The 18,161-nt window shown below is 41.8% G+C and overlaps 1 protein-coding gene across 4 annotated transcripts in view; it reads left to right on the top strand.

Moving 5' to 3' along the window:
• Positions 1-18,161, top strand: part of Ptch1 (patched 1) — a 69,821-nt gene that overhangs the window by 31,755 nt on the left and 19,905 nt on the right. For all 4 annotated transcript variants that reach the window (XM_048331072.1, XM_048331059.1, XM_048331052.1 and 1 more), the window contains exons 6-15: positions 933-1,131; positions 1,436-1,557; positions 2,402-2,549; positions 3,491-3,622; positions 4,060-4,215; positions 4,852-4,950; positions 5,475-5,600; positions 11,623-11,741; positions 12,345-12,747; positions 13,333-13,642. In XM_048331072.1, coding sequence (XP_048187029.1) covers positions 933-1,131; positions 1,436-1,557; positions 2,402-2,549; positions 3,491-3,622; positions 4,060-4,215; positions 4,852-4,950; positions 5,475-5,600; positions 11,623-11,741; positions 12,345-12,747; positions 13,333-13,642 — 1,814 coding nt within the window. The remainder of the gene's footprint in view (positions 1-932; positions 1,132-1,435; positions 1,558-2,401; positions 2,550-3,490; positions 3,623-4,059; positions 4,216-4,851; positions 4,951-5,474; positions 5,601-11,622; positions 11,742-12,344; positions 12,748-13,332; positions 13,643-18,161) is intronic.

Raw genomic sequence — 18,161 nt, 5'->3', positions numbered from 1 at the left:
TTTGAAGGTCATGGTAGAAGATGCTTCCTAGTCTAGCAGTTGCATATTATACATACCTCATCATTTAAACAATGATTGTTAATCAGGGTAGACATTTTCAGTTAATTATGCAAGAGTGAGTGCTTGGGTTATTGTTTCCTTCCTGGCTTGTACATATCTGCAAAAGCAATTTGCAGTTGCCATCCCCTGACCTTCAGTGTACAGTTTTAGATGGGAAATAAGGGGTTTTGTGTTTTCTGGTTGGGAGACTCTGAATAATGACTTCAGCCTGGTTAAGCAGCTACAGTGTGGTTTGAACCACATAACAGGCAGCCAAAAGCCTTTCTGGTCTGTCAACAGCACAAATTCAAAAGTGAGTGTGGGGGGAAGTGGCTGTGATGGTGGTGATGGCAGAGGCCACAGGGGGCTCCCCTGCCTGATTGCCAGGCTGTCAGAGAGAGCTCATAAGTATAGAATTGTTCAATGTAACAAAGATCAAATATTTTGATTGATGGCATTTGCAAAGCACTTATTAGGTGGACAAGTGCTAATTTGACATTGTGATTCTGTCTTTTTAAAAATAAATTAGACGTCAATATTCTGCTTAGAAGTACCTATTGGCTTTTTTTTTAAGATAATGAATGTAATATACTGGCAATTAAGATTCTCTGGTGCTTTTGTTAATTTGGAAGACTTCTGCCTGCTTTCTGGCTTCAGATATGAATTATTTTCCTGACCTATGTTTTCATGCAGTTTTACTGGAAAGGAGTGTTTATTCTATTTATTTATGTAGTTATTTAACATCAAAGTCTCGTAATTACAGCATTATTACCAAAAAGCCCATGGAAATACACAGATGCAAAGTATGCAGACTTGTTATTTTCCTGTCCTGTCATTTGGGGAGCTGCTTTTATTTTTCTTTCATGGTCTCAACCCCCTGATTTCTTTCACAGAGGTAAACCTCCTTTGCGGTGGACCAACTTTGACCCTTTGGAATTCCTAGAAGAGTTAAAGAAAATAAACTATCAAGTGGACAGTTGGGAGGAAATGCTGAATAAGGCTGAGGTTGGCCATGGGTATATGGACCGTCCCTGCCTCAATCCAGCCGATCCAGATTGCCCTGCCACAGCCCCCAACAAGAATTCAACCAGAGTGAGTTTGCCCAGTGATTGTTCTTACAAGGGGCAGAAAAAAAGCTGTTTCCATTTATAGTTCTCTTGATTATTTTCATTTTAAAGATTTCATTTGTCTCTACTATTCTTTTTTTTTTTTTTGCCTATAGATCTAAGTGTGTTTGTAGAGCTAAATTTTGCTGTAAGATTTGCCATACACCTCTCATTAGCCTTGTTATTAATGTTCTCTCTGAAACAAACAAGCTCTTAATGCACTGGATTTTAACAAGGCATGTGACCTGCCTACTAATTCCCGTAATTATGTGGCTGTCTTTTTATTTTAGCCTCTTGATATGGCCCTTGTTTTGAATGGTGGGTGTCATGGATTATCGAAAAAGTATATGCACTGGCAGGAGGAGCTGATTGTGGGTGGTACAGTCAAGAACAGCACTGGACATCTTGTCAGGTAATCTAACACACAGAATAAAACCCAGGCCATCCATTTCTTTCCCTCCTTTCCTGAAAACCACTTCCCCTCTGACATCTGCAAGGCTATTTGTACTCATACTTCACTGTGATCTTAGCTAGCTGTCCAGTGAAATTGAATATTAGGGAATATTAGCAAACCAGACCAGCTTGAAAAAGGTAACTTGTGAGGAATTTTTCTAGGATAGATTTGTAGTTTTCATCCATACTGTAGTTGTTGACTTTAAGGTTTTTAGATCTGCCTATTATAGAGAGGCAAGTATCCTGCAGGCCCAGAAACCCCAGTCCTGGTGTATAGAGTTGAATAATGTGAGCTGAGTAATGTCACATACTGTTAAAAGAAAAAGACCAAGAAAGAAAGGCTAAATAAGAATTATCCGGGTTATCCTTTGTGAACTCATGGACCGTGGTCAGCCAAGTGTCAGGTGTTTTGTCTGAGGTTTCTCCCTTGGGAAAGCCAGTGTCTGAGATTTCTGCATGGCTAGTGTACATGGCTGAGCCCAGTGTATCTGGTCAAGCTATCTACTCCTCTCCCCTTCCTGTTTTATGGAATAGAAACTGAGAAAGGAAATTGCCTATTAATTTAATTTTGGGGTCTATCTGTAAAAGGTTGGTAAGGTTACACCTTTAATATGGAACATCAATCTATTTAATAAAATAACCATCCTGGTCCTGTTTGAATGGAAACATGTGGTCACATAGAAAGAAGGAAGGAACTCCATAAGAGCTGGGGAGGGGCTCAGTTGGGATTTTCACACTGTGAAAACTGCTTCTGGAGAATGTTGATGTGCTTTCCCACCCTCTACCCCTTTACCCCATTACAGCGCCCACGCCCTGCAGACCATGTTCCAGTTAATGACTCCCAAGCAAATGTATGAGCACTTCAAGGGCTACGACTATGTCTCGCACATCAACTGGAACGAGAACAAAGCAGCAGCCATCCTGGAGGCTTGGCAGAGGACATATGTTGAGGTGAGTCCACCTTTGAATCCAGGACACTTGGTAGTTACTACTGTCTTTTTCACCACTTTTGAAAACATTTTACCTTCTGGTTTTTAATTTGCTGTGTTTTTTTTTGAGGCCAGCTATATAGACTAAGCTAGCCTCAAACTTGAGATCCAGCTGCCTCAGTCTGCCCAATCCTGGCATTACAGGTGTGCACCAGCAGGCCTAACTTTTGCTAGACTTGTGTTTAATGCAGATTATAATTTTGGGAACTTGATGGGCTGCAAACTTGTTTTTATTTACCTGGGTGCTGAAAGTCTTAGCATAATGTCTCATTCTAATTGGGATGCACCAAAATATGTTTAATCACCACTTGTGAACTCCAGAGCTCATGTATTAGCAATGCTTAAAGAAACACTTGGTGAGCCAAGGAAAGGTGTCTGGAAAGCATTAGCAAGGCATAGACTCTGTTCACAGCTGCAGGCGCCTTGGTCAGGTCATGTGACAAGGGGCTGGCCTTTGTTTCCCAAGCAGTGACCTCTACCGAGCTGCATGTGACCTTTTAAAAGTGGCCAGCAAATGGGGGTGGGGGACAGAGCCTGTAAGAATGAGTTGTTTTGGATTAGGGGAAACTGATGGGACCACAAATTAGTTGTAGGGGTATGGAGAGGAGAATAGTAGTCTTAGGTTTGAAGTGAATAAAGCACTCTAAGTGAATTCTGATTATACCACTCAATACACACCCATTCTCCCCTGATTAGCAACAGCTCTCATTGTCCCAGTCTCAGGGTCCATTAATATTAGTCCAAGTTCAACCACCTCTTCTGTTCTGTCCACCTGAGCCACAAAGGAATTTTTGCTAATGCCTCAGAAAAAAGAGAGAGATGGGTCTCCCAAGGCCTGTTCTGTTGAAGCTTGTTGAAACTTGTAATCCCACTTGGAAATTCAGCCTTACATTGTGACCACAGGTGGTTCATCAAAGTGTTGCCCAGAACTCCACTCAAAAGGTGCTCTCCTTCACCACCACAACCCTGGACGACATTCTAAAATCCTTCTCTGATGTCAGCGTCATCCGAGTGGCCAGTGGCTACTTACTGATGGTAACAATCAATTCTTGTTTGGAGGTCGGGGAGTGGGGGCGGGAAGGGAAGGGGTGTCTTGGTTTGATCTAGTCTGGTTAATTTAGTTTTTACCTTTTCATGACCGTTCCTGCTTTTTAACAGCTCTTCACATACACATGCATTCAAGACAGAGAGAACTGTTTCATAATGGTTTAAATGAGTGATCGATCATATGTAAAGCATTTTTTCCTCTATCTTTGACTTGTATCATTTTGTGTCATGTCTGTAAAGTTTTGTGATTGCTGGATTTAATAAGTTCTTCCTTTGGATTTGGGGCAATGGGTATGTGGGGGGGAAACATTAGAATCATTATACATTCTAATGTTTGGCTGTTTGTTTTGTGTCTTCCCCCACCCTTTCTCTCTCCTCCCCTTCATGCCTTCATCCCTTCCCCTCCCCCATTGTTCTGCTTGCAGCTTGCCTATGCCTGTTTAACCATGCTGCGCTGGGACTGCTCCAAGTCCCAGGGTGCCGTGGGGCTGGCTGGCGTCCTGTTGGTTGCACTGTCAGTGGCTGCAGGATTGGGCCTGTGCTCATTGATCGGGATTTCCTTTAACGCTGCAACAACTCAGGTACTATAGGAGCCCTCCCTCATCCTCAGTCCCTTGACCAGTACTCAGCCCACTGACTCCTCCCGTGTGTCCTTACCACTGGAACACCACTTGTTTAGGGGCAGACTGGATCTCAGTGGACCAAAGGGGATGCAGTAAGAAATCTGCAAGGTTTGCTGATGAGTAGAGAAGCTTCACTTAGAGCAATAGGACCCTCAAGCTCTGAGGGGCATTTAAAAGGGCTTGTGAAAACTCAAATGGTTGGATCTCATGCTCAGAGTGTCTAATTCCATAGGTGTGGAGTGAGAACTGAGAATTTGCATCTAATCAGTCCTAGTGATGTTATCAGAGGTCACTCTTAAGAACCATTGCTTTAGAATCTAAAATTTAGATGAATTAGGTTGCTTCTCATTTACTAACTTAAATCAAGTCCTGGACTTTAGAAGTTAAAGCATTCGAGCCACCATAAGCCAAAACTGGGAAACTTGGATGGGAGGGGTATAAATTTTCAGATAATATAAATCGTTCACTGTGAGTTACAATAACTCCCCTGTAGGAGGCTCTTAGGGAGCATGGAGGACATTGTTTATGTAGCTTTAGAATGATGTGTGTTGTCTCCTCCTGGTCTAATGTTGTCGTGTTCTGTTCTCACTGCAGGTTTTGCCATTTCTTGCTCTTGGTGTTGGCGTGGATGATGTTTTTCTCTTGGCACATGCATTTAGTGAAACAGGACAGAATAAAAGGATCCCATTTGAGGTAAGAGCAAATTAAAAGAGGAAAACTTTGGGGATACCTGAAGTACTCAATGATTTATAGTGTTAGTCCTTCAAAAAAAAATTGTTTTTCCTCATCTAGCCCAGGAAATAGTTCACCCCCTAGTCAGACTACAAATAACACAAGGTAGAAGAATCACAGGACTTGAGTTAGCTGTGGGAGTCCCCAGTGCTCCATTTGAGTGTTTTAATGTAATGCTATATGCTAATTGCTACCCCTTTTCCATGGCCCACATTTGCTACCCTGAGGTTTTCTCTATTTGTCTCCACTTACATCATTATCTCATAATTTCTGCTTTAGCCACCAAGCTAAAGAGCATTTAACAACAGAGGTTGTACTGAGGCTGGTGACAGGGTTAAGGGATCTGTGTACCTACTGCTTGTCTTCTAACGTCAGCATTAGAAACTATACCTGTGTTACTTTGCCACATACCTGAGTTGTCCATGTGCGCTAAGGGGCAGCTCAGGCCCAGTGCGGCTATCAGTGCTGTGATTTCTCCTCCTCAGGACAGGACCGGGGAGTGCCTCAAGCGCACAGGAGCCAGCGTGGCCCTCACTTCCATCAGCAATGTCACTGCCTTCTTCATGGCTGCATTAATCCCAATCCCTGCTCTGAGAGCCTTCTCCCTCCAGGTGAGTTTCCAGTAACAAATTGATGATACTGAGCAGCACTCCGGTAGTCAGCATCCCCAGTCTGCTTGTTCTTGACTTAGGTGTTTATGTTACTACTGCTTTGGAATAAGGAAGATGCCAGTACTTGGCTTTGTTCAGCGGGTTAAGTTCTTTGAACTGTAACACTTAGATTCTTTTCTTTTCTTTCATACCCTATATGCCTGATGACTGTTACTGTACAGTTACTATACTGTGCTGTATATAGTTCAAGTCAAGTGGGACCAGGGGCCACTCTGTGTCCTGCTCCAGATTCATCCATATTGCAGCTAGCATTTTGGCTGTGCCCTCTCTACTTCTAGACAACCCTCTGCTGTTCTCCTCCTAGATATTCTTCCATCTTCCCTGAGGCAGTTGTAGCCCCAATCCAAGGCAATCATGCAGATGTTTTCCTGATGTATGAAGATGAGGTTGTATGCAGCTCAAGACTAGACAGTAATTAAAGATTGAATATCAGATAGCATTGTACAAAGAGGTATTGCCCATTTCCCACCTTGGAGAATTTCCTGCATAGTTTGTTACCCACCTCCTTTTCCTTAGTTGGCCTCTGTTCCTTCCTGACCCCTCTTCTCTTTCCTTTGGGTTTCCTACACCCTTTTCAGGCTGAGCAAGCAAATTGAACATGCCTCTCACTGTTTTGTGTAGAATATGTTGATGGTTTTGATCTACTTAAGCCTTTCACACCCAGAAGCCATCAGGAGTATTTTCCCAAGGAGACAGCCTGTATAAGCATGGAGAGCTAGTTCCCCAGTGGGATGCGGTTACTGGCATTGCCTGAAAGCTATGTGAAACTCAGGACAGGAATCCTGAGAGCATTTAGCAGATGAAGTAGATTTTTTTTTTTTTTTAATGCTGGTCGTGAGTCTTAAACTCAGGTCCTACATACTGTCTCTGAGCTTTATTTTGCTCCACACTGGTGGTCTACCACTTGAGCCACAGCTCCACTTCGGGATTTTTGGTGGTTAATCGGAGAGAAGAGGCTCACGAACTTCACTGCCTGGGCTGGCTTTGAACCTGGATCCTCAGATCTCAGCAGCCTGACTAACTTAAGATTACAGGCGTAAGCCACCCAGTACCTGGCAGATGAAGTAGATTCCTAAGCAATTGATAACATGCCTTCATAAACCCAAAGCTGCCTAGCATTTAAATGTCAGAAGATATTATTGAAGTTTTGTGAATTTTAACTTTTCTAAAACAAAGATTAAAGCGCTATTGGCTTTCTTCTGTCCCTTTCCATACACACTAATGTTGGTGAGATATGGAAGGAAATGCCCTTGGTGTTACTTTTTAAATTGCTGTTACTACATCCAGGTCACTCTCACCAAAAGTCCTCAGGATTGTGACCACAAAGAAAAAGTAACAGGTGATGAATTGAGTTTTTGTTTTGTTGTTACAATTTTGTCAAAATGATTGTGCTTTCTCAATCTTCCTATTCATTACATCAATAAGATGTTGCAGTTTCATTTCACTAATTACCAATAGAGACTTTAGCAATGAATGGTCTTATTGTGAGATGTAAGTCTTCCTTAACACTTAATGAGATATGAGAAAAGATCACCAATTACTATAATTGTTAGGCCTAGAAGGACATATTTTTGTTCTAAGTGCATGTAGAAATAGTGAGTACACTCTGGATGAAATTAATCTGAATCTGGGACTGAAACACAAGGAAAATAAAAAATCTCCAACTCTAGTAATAGGAGAGCTAAGTGAAAGGTGCCCATGACATTCATGATACTGTGGGGCTTTAGCTTGCCAGTTGCATAGCCCTACATCTGCCTGGACACTTGTCTAATCCAGTCTTGTTTTGTGTGCAGTAGGTTCTGGTATTTGAGTAGTTTCTCTGGCGTATTTTTGTTTGTTTTTTAACAGTAGGACCCTCTTTCCTCACTCTTTATCCTTTCCACTGCCTTTTCCCTCACTGTCTTATATCTGCTCTGTTCTGTATCTGCTCACACTCCTTTTTTTCTTTTCCTCTCATTCTCTCCTTCCTTTCTCAGTACATACTGATGGTTCATCAAGGCAAACTGTCCCTTAATGGTATCCCATGGTGTGGTGGTCTGAAAGCTACATGAGTTTTCCTTATGAGGAGTAGCCTTTTAGAAAATCCAGTACGCTAAATTCTCCCAAGGTAAGCACCTTACAGAGATCAAATGAGTACTGTTGGTTTTGCATTTCTGTGCCACGTTGCTGTTTCAGCTTCAGAAAATTGCTTTTCCTGCTTGCAAGGGCCCTCATTTATTTAAAAAAAAAAAAAAAAGATAGTTTTTCAGATACTGTGGCTCAAGAGAAACCAGAAACAGTGTGAGTATACATTTTCCTCCCTTAGGCCATCAAAAATGCCACCCTAGTTTCCTTTTATACATATTGGTATTCAAGATTGACCACTTTGTAGCTTCTCTGTCCTTTACTGACCTATATTAAGTTTTGACTCTGGGTATTCATTCATGTTTATATTTTCAGGATGCTGCAGAATTAAGCATCAAAAGGGAAAGACCCAAAGTAGTGTTCTGTGCAGTTATAAATCCATATGACCTGCAGATTCCTTGTGAAACTTCCCATTTCCTAGCCTGACCATAATACTAAGTTCCTCCCTCCTCCCTGAAGAAAGTGTCTTAACTTTATCAACCATCATCTACCTGTCCAAACGTTGCTTCTTCTGGACCCGTATTCTGCCCTAGAGCTATGCTGGTTAACACAGTGATGTTGGCTTGCTAGCACAGAGCCTCATGCATTTTTTTGTTTGTTTGTTTGTGGTTTTTTTGTGTTGTTTTTTTTTTTTTTTGCCAGTCCTGGGGCTTGAACTCAGAGCCTGAGCACTGTCCCTGGCTTCTTTTTGCTCAAGGCTAGCACTCTACCACTTGAGCCACAGCGCCACTTCTGGCCTTTTCTATATATGTGGTGCTGAGGAATCGAACCCAGGGCTTCATGTATATGAGATGAGCACTTTACCACTAGGCCATATTCCCAGCCCAGCCTCACACATGTTGGTCAAGTGCTGTACTCCAACCTGGTAAAAGATTTTTGACTGGGATGTTTCTCCACGTGTCCCATTTGGACTTCGTAGAAACTCTAGGAGTAGGAAAATTTCTCTTAGGTACTAGTAACTAGAATTGATTTTAGATCTTTTTCTTTTCTGATTTCTTTAGTATTTCTTAGACTTCCTTTGGTTTTTTCAAAGACCCTTCTGTCTTAGCGAGAATCCTTATTTTATTACTGTGGTAGACTTAGGAGATGTCTAAGTTCTACTGTTTTCAGGAAATATTTTTCTGTATATATGGAATATAGTACTAGAAAGTAAGTTAGATGGGACATTGCTCTGAGTGTCAGTCTGAGCTCATTCCTGCATTTCCATTTCAGTAGACACAGCAAGACGCCTGTCAGAACTCTCAAACATTTCCCAGCACCTATGAAAAGCCTCTGTGTTGCCCTAACCAGCATGCAGGCCACATGTGCTTGCTTATATATACTTATGTGGCTTTGCTCTCCTCCTCTTATACTTCTGCCCAAAGTGAGAAACCTAGGGTTTATTTTCTACATCCATTCCTCAATTATAAATATGACTGTAATTTTTAAAAGCTAATCAGGATTCAGCCCCCAGCATGTTAGGTTTTTTTCTGGAGAATCTCCTTTAGCATCACACCTATTCTTCAGCATTCCCTGTGGTCAGGAGTCCTAACCTAAGCAAGCACATTCTCTCAGGGGGTGAACAGATCTAACATGAGCTTTCAGTTCTCATCTTCCCTTTTATATCTCATTTTCTGGATATCTTCTGGCAGGCAACACTCGTGCTGTTCTAAGCTTCAAGGTCTTTATTAGGGAATAGTGTCTGAATTGTAAATGTCTGGGCCGGGCACTGATGGCTCATGCCTATAGTCCTAGCTGCTTGGTAGGCTGAAATCTGATGATAGCAGTTTGAAGCCAGCCCAGGCAGTAAAATCTGTGTGGCTCTCCAGTTAATCACCTGAAAACTGGAAGTAAAGCTATGGCTCAAAGTGGTAGAGTGCTTACCTTGAGCAAAAAAACTCAGGGACAGTTGAAGACCTACAGCCAACAAAAAAACAAAAACAACAACAAAAAGAATGTCTGCCTCCCAGTTGCTGTGGGAATCGTGTATTAACTACATAGTCTCCCATGGTTTCTCCTGGTGGTCTGAGTGATTGGGCTACCTGTGTGCCCCTCTATCTTGTTCCTCCAGTGAAGCAACTGACCCTTTCCTGTACCTGTCTGACCACTTTCATCTTCAAACCCTGCTCACAGCTTCTTGACTGACCATTCTCCACCCAGGCCTTCTTTCTCTCTCTCTTTCTTCTCTCTCTCATTTCCCTCCCTCCTTCCCACCCTCTTTTATCATTACACTTACCAGCCTCAATTATATCTTGTTTGTAGCTCTAGCTATGTCAATCCTTGAGCAGGAATTTGTCTTACTGCATATCTAGTGCCCAGAACTCTACCAAACTTCAAAAGGGATCTATCTCATGGGTAACCTGTTCAGTCACAGTAGTGATATACTTATTCATACAGGTCTCTAAAGTGCTTTTGTACACATTTGAGTGGTGATTAACATGCTCAATGTTCTTTAATTGATGTGTGTTTTCAAGACTTTTAGATGAACATACTTAGCCATTTTCTGGTTTTGTAGACTTGACAGGAAGTTTACTTATTATTGAAAGGCATCCCTCCAGAACTTGAGCTTGCTATTTCACCTGGAGCATAAATTCACAGTTCATTTCAAAAGCTTTTTTGTATAGTTCTCTTTGGCTTTGTTAAGTACCAGTTATAACCTGGTTCTCTCCTTGTCCTGAGCCAACTTCCCAGTTTGAGAAGGTCTCAGAAGAGCTCCTTTGAAAAACCTCCTACGAGTTTTTAATTTTCAAACAAATTTCTGATTATTTCTTGGCTACTTAGCATTCCAGTTCCATTTCCCTGTGTGCGTCTGCCCCTGCTTTTCTGAACAGGACAGCCCTTTCAGCGGTCTTCTGTCGACTCCCCTCTGAACAGGCCAATTTTGTAATTTTTACTAGGTCAGCAGGAGATTTGCCCAAGCACTGCAGAATCTAGCCCCATGTTTATTCTAGGTTATGGAGTGACTTTTGAATCTGTACTTATTTATTCTACGTACTATAATCACACACAGGAATTTCTTTCTGCTTAACTCTCCTTGACCTTTGCAGTTACTTGCTTGCACACCCCACAGACTGCCCTTGAGGCTCTTCGGAATGTGCCTATTAAAACCTCAGGGGACACATGTGAAATTTTATTTTGTGTTTTAAAGGTGACATTTTGATATACTTCATTCATTTTATGTGCAAAATTTCAAGTGTAAAATTGGGGCTTCATGAGCTCTCAGAAATATTCTGAAAGGAGGGAAATGTTTCTGTTTTGAAATAAAACATCTCAAGCATTTTTTCTGTTCTGCCTTTGTAGACTTGTGTGGTTAAGCTACTTGCAAGATAATAGTTCAGTTTGTGTGTGTGTGTGTGTGCGTGCGCGCACCCACATGACAGACTTCTAATATATCAAGTTATTAATGATCGGAAGGATCTGAATGATGCGATTCTGTTTTAGTGAAAGGGTTCCTTTGGCCAGGATCTACTCCTGCTTTGATAATTTCTGCAAAAAGATGGTGAAAGAAAATACTGTTTAATAGCATCGTTAAGCTGGGCACCAGTGACTCAGGCCTATAATCCTAGCTACTCAGGAGGCTGAGATCCCAGGACCACAGTTCAAAGCCAGCTTGGGCAGAAAAACCTCTTTGAGACTCTTATTTCCATTTAACCACTCAAAAAACAAGAAGTGGCACTGTGGCTCAAGTGGTAGAGCACTACCCTTGAACACAAAGAGGATCAGGGACAATGCCCAGGCCCTTACTTCAAACCCTGCAACCGCCAAAATTTTTTTTAAAAGCATCTTTATTTTCAAAGCCATGTTATGATTGGTGGAATGTTGGTGGGTGGCCTAAGCTTTTTTTTCTCCTTGCTCCCAGGCTGCAGTGGTGGTGGTGTTTAATTTTGCCATGGTGCTGCTCATTTTCCCTGCAATTCTCAGCATGGATTTGTATCGACGTGAGGACAGGAGATTGGATATTTTCTGCTGCTTTACAAGGTACATTTTTTGGGCTGGTGTGGCCTTTATTGGTTGGGTACCAAGTGATGCTGTTGGAAGAATCCTTGGACTCAGCAGAGAATATAGCAGGAAGGATTTAGACTGCTGTGATGGATGGAAGTAGGGGGGATACTGGACAGAGGCTGCTTCTAGGGGACTTCTGGGCCCTATGTGTCTTCCCTTTCCCAACTGCATCTTCTCACCATCTTTGACACTGATGCAGGTAGACTTTTTCCCCCCTCTTTCATGAACCAGTACTGCTGATGGATTTGATTAGCACAGAGAAAGCATGAAAAAAAAAAAAACACGTATCTAGAAAAACCATAGGGTAGTGGTGGTTTGCTTTTTGTTTTTGCTCTGCTTGTTTTTAAGGTCTTTTTCGGGGGGAGGGATTAGGCTTTGAAGGGGTTCTTCATCAAGCAAGCCAAGTTGAGGATTAATCATCCATTTGGCCTCAATGAAATAAGTTATGTCTGTCTCCATCAACCAGGTGATGTCTGCTGAGTTAAATTGTCTGTGTAATTGAGTAGTATCTGCTTTTGACAAAAATGAAGGTATAGTTTCCTTGTAGCCGTACCTTGCAATGTACTCCCCATCTTTCAGCCCCTGCGTCAGCAGAGTGATTCAGGTTGAGCCTCAGGCCTACACGGAGCCTCACAGTAACACCCGCTACAGCCCCCCACCGCCCTACAGCAGCCACAGCTTCGCCCATGAAACACACATCACCATGCAGTCCACTGTCCAGCTTCGCACAGAGTATGACCCTCACACCCACGTGTATTATACCACTGCCGAGCCGCGATCCGAGATATCAGTACAGCCCGTCACTGTCACCCAGGACACCCTCAGCTGCCAGAGCCCCGAGAGTACCAGCTCCACCAGGGACCTGCTGTCCCAGTTCTCCGATTCCAGCCTCCACTGCCTTGAGCCCCCCTGCACCAAGTGGACTCTTTCCTCCTTTGCAGAGAAGCACTATGCTCCATTCCTCTTGAAACCAAAAGCCAAGGTAACCTGCCACAATATCCAACTCTTCGTCCTATCTCTGAAAAGTACCAGATCAGCTCCTTTGAAAGTTATCAGATTGCTTCCATCTACTTTTCTTGTTCATGCTTGAAAGCTTAGGAGTCTGAGATCTGAGTACTGCAGTTCAAAGTCAGTCCAGGCTTATCTCCAGTTAACCACTCAAAAACCAGAAGTAGAAGTATGGCTCAAGTGGTAGAGTATCAACTTGAGCAAAAAAACAATAAAACTAAGAAACAGTTGAGTTGAAGGCTTAGAACTGGCACTTCAAGCCTCAAAGCCAATCCATGCAAAGCTTACATTTAATAAGTGCATGTCTGAAGGAGTGAAATTCTATGTAGCAAGTTTTTCTAGGAATTCAGGTCATCTCTCTATTTATTTGTGAAGGTACTTAAAAATGTAATTGCTATGATCCTACGCACCTCCTGCCCTCATTTGGGAGAATGAACGCTACATGCTAAATCTGCCAGTGTGGTATATAGTAAAAGAAAAAATAAACAGCTGATGTTTGTCAAGGAAGAATCTCGGATCTTGCTTGGGATCTGACCTTGTGCTTCCCGTTCTGTTGCAGGTTATGGTGATCCTCCTCTTCCTGGGCTTACTAGGAGTCAGCCTCTATGGGACCACTCGAGTGAGGGATGGGCTGGACCTGACAGACATTGTCCCTCGGGAAACGAGAGAATATGACTTTATTGCTGCACAGTTCAAATACTTTTCCTTCTACAACATGTATATAGTCACCCAAAAAGCAGACTACCCTAATATCCAGCACTTACTTTATGACCTTCACAAGAGTTTCAGTAATGTGAAGTATGTCATGTTGGAAGAAAACAAGCAACTTCCTAAAATGTGGCTGCACTACTTCAGAGACTGGCTCCAAGGTAAGGCACTGCCACTTGGCTGTCCTCAGTCACCATTGCAACTTTTGCACGTTCACTTTCTACAGGTCCCTTCTTAACTTGGTTTAATCTGTAAGATCTGAAAGTAACCCTGATATATTTCGCTGACTTGTAAGTGTTGCTTAAACATCTTATAGAGGCTGTTTCTGCAGGAGTCCCCCCTCCCCCCACCCCCACCCCCCACCCCACTGCCCGTATCTGGCTTTCACCTGTAAAACCACAGGTGACTCAGGAACTTTTGTAAGAATTTATGAGCCTAGGAAGGACGGGGGAGGTATGTTATAAAATTTGGAGTCTGGTTGCTTTTGTTGTTCTTTCTTTTGGAATAGTGGCTAATGTAATGACCAAGTCAAATCAAAAAGGCATGTCTGGGCTGACTGTCAAATGATAACCTACTGCATCCAGTTACTTTATAGAGTCAGCAGTGGATATAATTCAATATTTAGTATTTTGGCCATCTTACATTTTTAATAGGCCTGGTACCCGTAGCTCATGAGTATAATCCTAGCTTCTCTGGAAGCTGAGATCTGAGGATCTCAGGTTTCAAACCAACCTGGGAAGATTCTTAAGCAGAGATTCTTATCTCTGCTTAACCAGCAAAAGGCCCAAAGTGAAAGTAGAACACACTGAGGGCCTTAAGCACCAAAGCTAAAGGGAGAGCTTGAGGCCCTGAGTTCAGGCCCCAGTAATGGCACCAAAAATAAATAAATAAGCAAACAAACAAATGACTTTAGTTTTAGAGCAATGTTAAATTCATAGCAAAATTGAGAGGGACATATTTCTCACACCTGTGTCCCACCTCCCCACCTGCTCCCTCATGCTCTACTGTAAAGCACCTGTTTTAGTCACTGAACCTACAGTGACATCATTATCATCATGTTCATGCTTTCCCTTCAGTTTCATTTTGACCATTTTTTGACTGGGTGAATGAAGTACATTTATCTTTCCTTAGTCACATTTTAGTACTTCATAAGTGATCAAATGCTGCTTTAAAAAATGCATTTCTTGGTTTCTTGGTTTTCAGGAACATTTCTAGGAAATATTAGTCAACTGAATGGGGAAAAATGATGTAAATTTGCTCCTAACTGCTAACTGACTGAATATAAATGTATTCAGTGATTCCAGGAACATCTGTTCATTTATTCTTCTTTGTTGACACATGCAACATTTTGCAAATCAGGATAATTATCCACACAATTCAAGCAAAAATGCTTTTACTTGAATTCCCAAATAATTATGGCCTCAACATTTTTTGGCTTGGATTATCCAACTGATTGTCTTAATTTCCCACTTAATTATGCTTGTCTAAACACAGATTTAAGTGCCTTTTTGGGTCTTAAGTCAATATACTGTTATGGAAAGATTAGGCAGCTGATTTTCCTGAGATGGTAAACAACTTGACTATGGTTGAAATTGGGTCAGTATAGTTTCTAAATTCTTTCAGCTCAGTTAGGAGAATTTTGTTCACACACGAATTTTGTTTTGGAGGAAGTTGAAGAGAGCATGACATGATTATTATTACTTTTTAACATTCTCATGGGGTTAACTTGAATTTTTTCCAAGTCTTAATTTTTTACACTTAGTTGTGACAGCTCTGGTTTTTCGGTAGTGAGGGTAAGAGAACCAGACAGTTGGGACATTCCCTGCTTTTCATTTTCTCCACATTCACCAAAGACATGCAAATAACTTGCCACAAGTGACAAAGAGATCTGCTGTGTGCTGAGGGAGGAGGAGATCAGCGATTGTGCAGAGGAGGGTTATTGTAGAATGTGCTTCAGTGTCTTCAGCCATTGCTTTAGACATTCAATACGGATGGTGTATTAGGCCAAGGTTGGGAAGGGGGCGCGGGGCATTGTCTCTAAGTAATGCAGAAGGCTAATCTTCTTAGATGGCATTGTAGATGATGTCTATACTTGCATCCCTTGAAAGACTTAAAGCATTCGGATGTGCAAATGTATTTTTTAAGGTGCATTTAAATATTGTTTTGATTTCTAGGTGAACAACACCCAACTAGATCATGTTAGATCCTTGCATGCCAATGAGTCAGAGGCTCAGCCAGCCCTGGAATTCTGCGTCTGCCCCTTAAGAGGCTAAGCAGAGCACTCCACACAGATATGAGGGCCATTGGCTGTTTAGACATTTGCAGGCCTTGAATGGTTGTTCTTTGAATACTTCCTTCAAGGAAACATCCTTAAGTCAACTTCCAAATATTTTCGTGTGGTGCTTAAGTTGAGATGAGCTTCTTTGTTTTTGGTTTTGGTTGTGATTTTTTTGTTTGTTTGGGGTTTATTTTGGTTGTTTTTTTTTTTTTTTTGGTGGGGTGGGGGAGGGATGTTAATCCTAGGCTTGAACTCAGGGCCTGGGTGTTTATCCCTAAACTTTCCTTTGCTCAAGGCTAGTGCTCTACAACTTAAGCCACAGCTCTACTTCCAGCTTTTTGGTGCTTAATTGGAGATAAAGAGTCTCACAGACCTTCCTGCCCTGCTGGCTTTAAACCAAGATCTCAGCCTCCAGAGTAGCTAGAATTATAGGTGTGAGCCATCAGTTCCTGGCTTTTTTGTTTGTTTTGTTGCTTTTAAAAAAAAATGGAGTTTCCATTTAAACTATGTCATCTCATTGGTCTTTATCAATATACTAATAATTCTTTGTTTTACTTCTAAATATATATAATGGTTAACATGGAAATTGTCTTATGTCATTTTAAAACATACATAAGATGAAGATAAAGTCATATTATGCATCTTAAATACATCATATTTTAAAAAATTATATTGGATTATGCAAACAATATTTAGATTAATATTTTTTCTTTTTTTCTTTTTCTTTTTTTTGGGGGGGGGCGCCTTGGGGCTTGAACTCAGGGCCTAGGCACTTTTTGCTCAAGGCTAGCACTCTGTCTCTTGGAGCCACAGCTCCACTTCTGATTTTTGAGTGGTTCATTGGAGATAAGAGTCTCAGGACTTTCTTGCCTGGGCTGGCTTTGAACCGTGATCCTCAGATCTCAGTCTCCTGAGTAGCTAGTATTACAGTTGTGAGCCACCAGCATCTGGTTTAATATTGTCTTTTTAAAGTGTCATTATATTTGCATTGTTCTTTTGGACTAGAACTTTAAGAATATTATTTTCAATATTAAATGCTTTATGAAGGAGGTTTAATGAGGAAATTTTAGGTTTTGATACATATATACATATATATACACACATATATGTATATATAACGGGTAAGATCTACTAGTTCTTTTGGACATTGTACATTTGTTAGAATATAAAATGTTGGCCAAGAGGCAGTAGAAGCAAAATTTTGTCCTTGTTTTGTATCCGGTGTTGTGCCTATACTCAATCAAGCGTACTGTTCCTTGAGCTTCTGGGTAATTAGCCAGAAAATATTAAACTAATTTTGAAAAAGACAAGCCTTCGACAAAATCCATTACTGTGTCTCCCCATCTGTGGGCCTCTGGTAGAGTAAATTGTACCTCTAGGACCAACAGGATGGAAATGCATTAAGCTGAATGGTCAGCAGGACTGACCTCCCCAAATCTGATCTTTATTCCTTCGTACACCCTAAGGTATCTCAAAGCTTCCAGAGTTCCCTTTGCTAATGTCATTTGTGCCTTCAGTGATTCATTCAGGATACCACAGTGCATCCTGGAGACGTTTCTGGCAATTAGTAGTTCATGCAAACTCTGGCTGCCTGCACTCAAAGCTCAGCTCCTTACTTACTGGGTAGTCTTAATAAGAGTACTTCACTTTTACTTTCCAAGCCTCAGTTTCCTCATCTATAAAGATGAAATGATAATACCAATGGGCCTGTCTCACAGGGTGGTCGTTGGAACTGAACAAGGGGTAACAGGCGTGGAAGGCCTAGAATAATCTAGTGCCTGCTAAGCAGGAGCTGTTCTCAGAGTAACAGATCAGGAGGGAAAAAATGTTGAATACAGTGCAAGTCCTTGAATGATGAAAATGTTATGATGGCTTAGGAAACAGACCAGGACTCATTTGAGAGGTAGGGGAGATCTGGGGCGAAGAATTGGGGGTCAGTTGTTATTTCTCCTCTGCTTTAAAAAAAAAAAATTCCAAAAAACAGGATGGGGAGGGGCACTTGAGGTCATAAAACAACATCTGTTCAGTACTGTTTGTGTGCATGCCTTGCTGTCTGTCTGACGGGTGGGAGGCCAGCAGCCATCCTGGTGGTCTCTCCTGCCTTCTCCTCACCCACCCCATAACAGGGGCCTCCTTTCACCACTGAGCCCAGGGTCCTCATTCCCTAAATTGTTCCCATAAAAACAATGCCCACAGCAATGTCAGAAAGAGGGGTTGTTTTTAAAGAAAGTAGGGGAGGAGAGGAAAAAGAGTCTGCCCACCTCCCTCCACTCCAATTCCCCAAATGTTTATTCGTGGAATCACTTTTTTTCCCCTTGGTCTTTGAAGTCATCTAAGACATGTCCTGAAATGAAGTAAAACCTTCTCCCTTCTTACCAGTCTAACCTCACACATGTCCAACT

Source organism: Perognathus longimembris, chromosome 1 (genome assembly GCF_023159225.1).
Source record: "Perognathus longimembris pacificus isolate PPM17 chromosome 1, ASM2315922v1, whole genome shotgun sequence".
Lineage (NCBI taxonomy): Eukaryota > Metazoa > Chordata > Mammalia > Rodentia > Heteromyidae > Perognathus > Perognathus longimembris.
The sequence above is the reverse complement of the archived record's forward strand: the minus strand, read 5'-3'. Positions and strand labels throughout refer to the sequence as shown.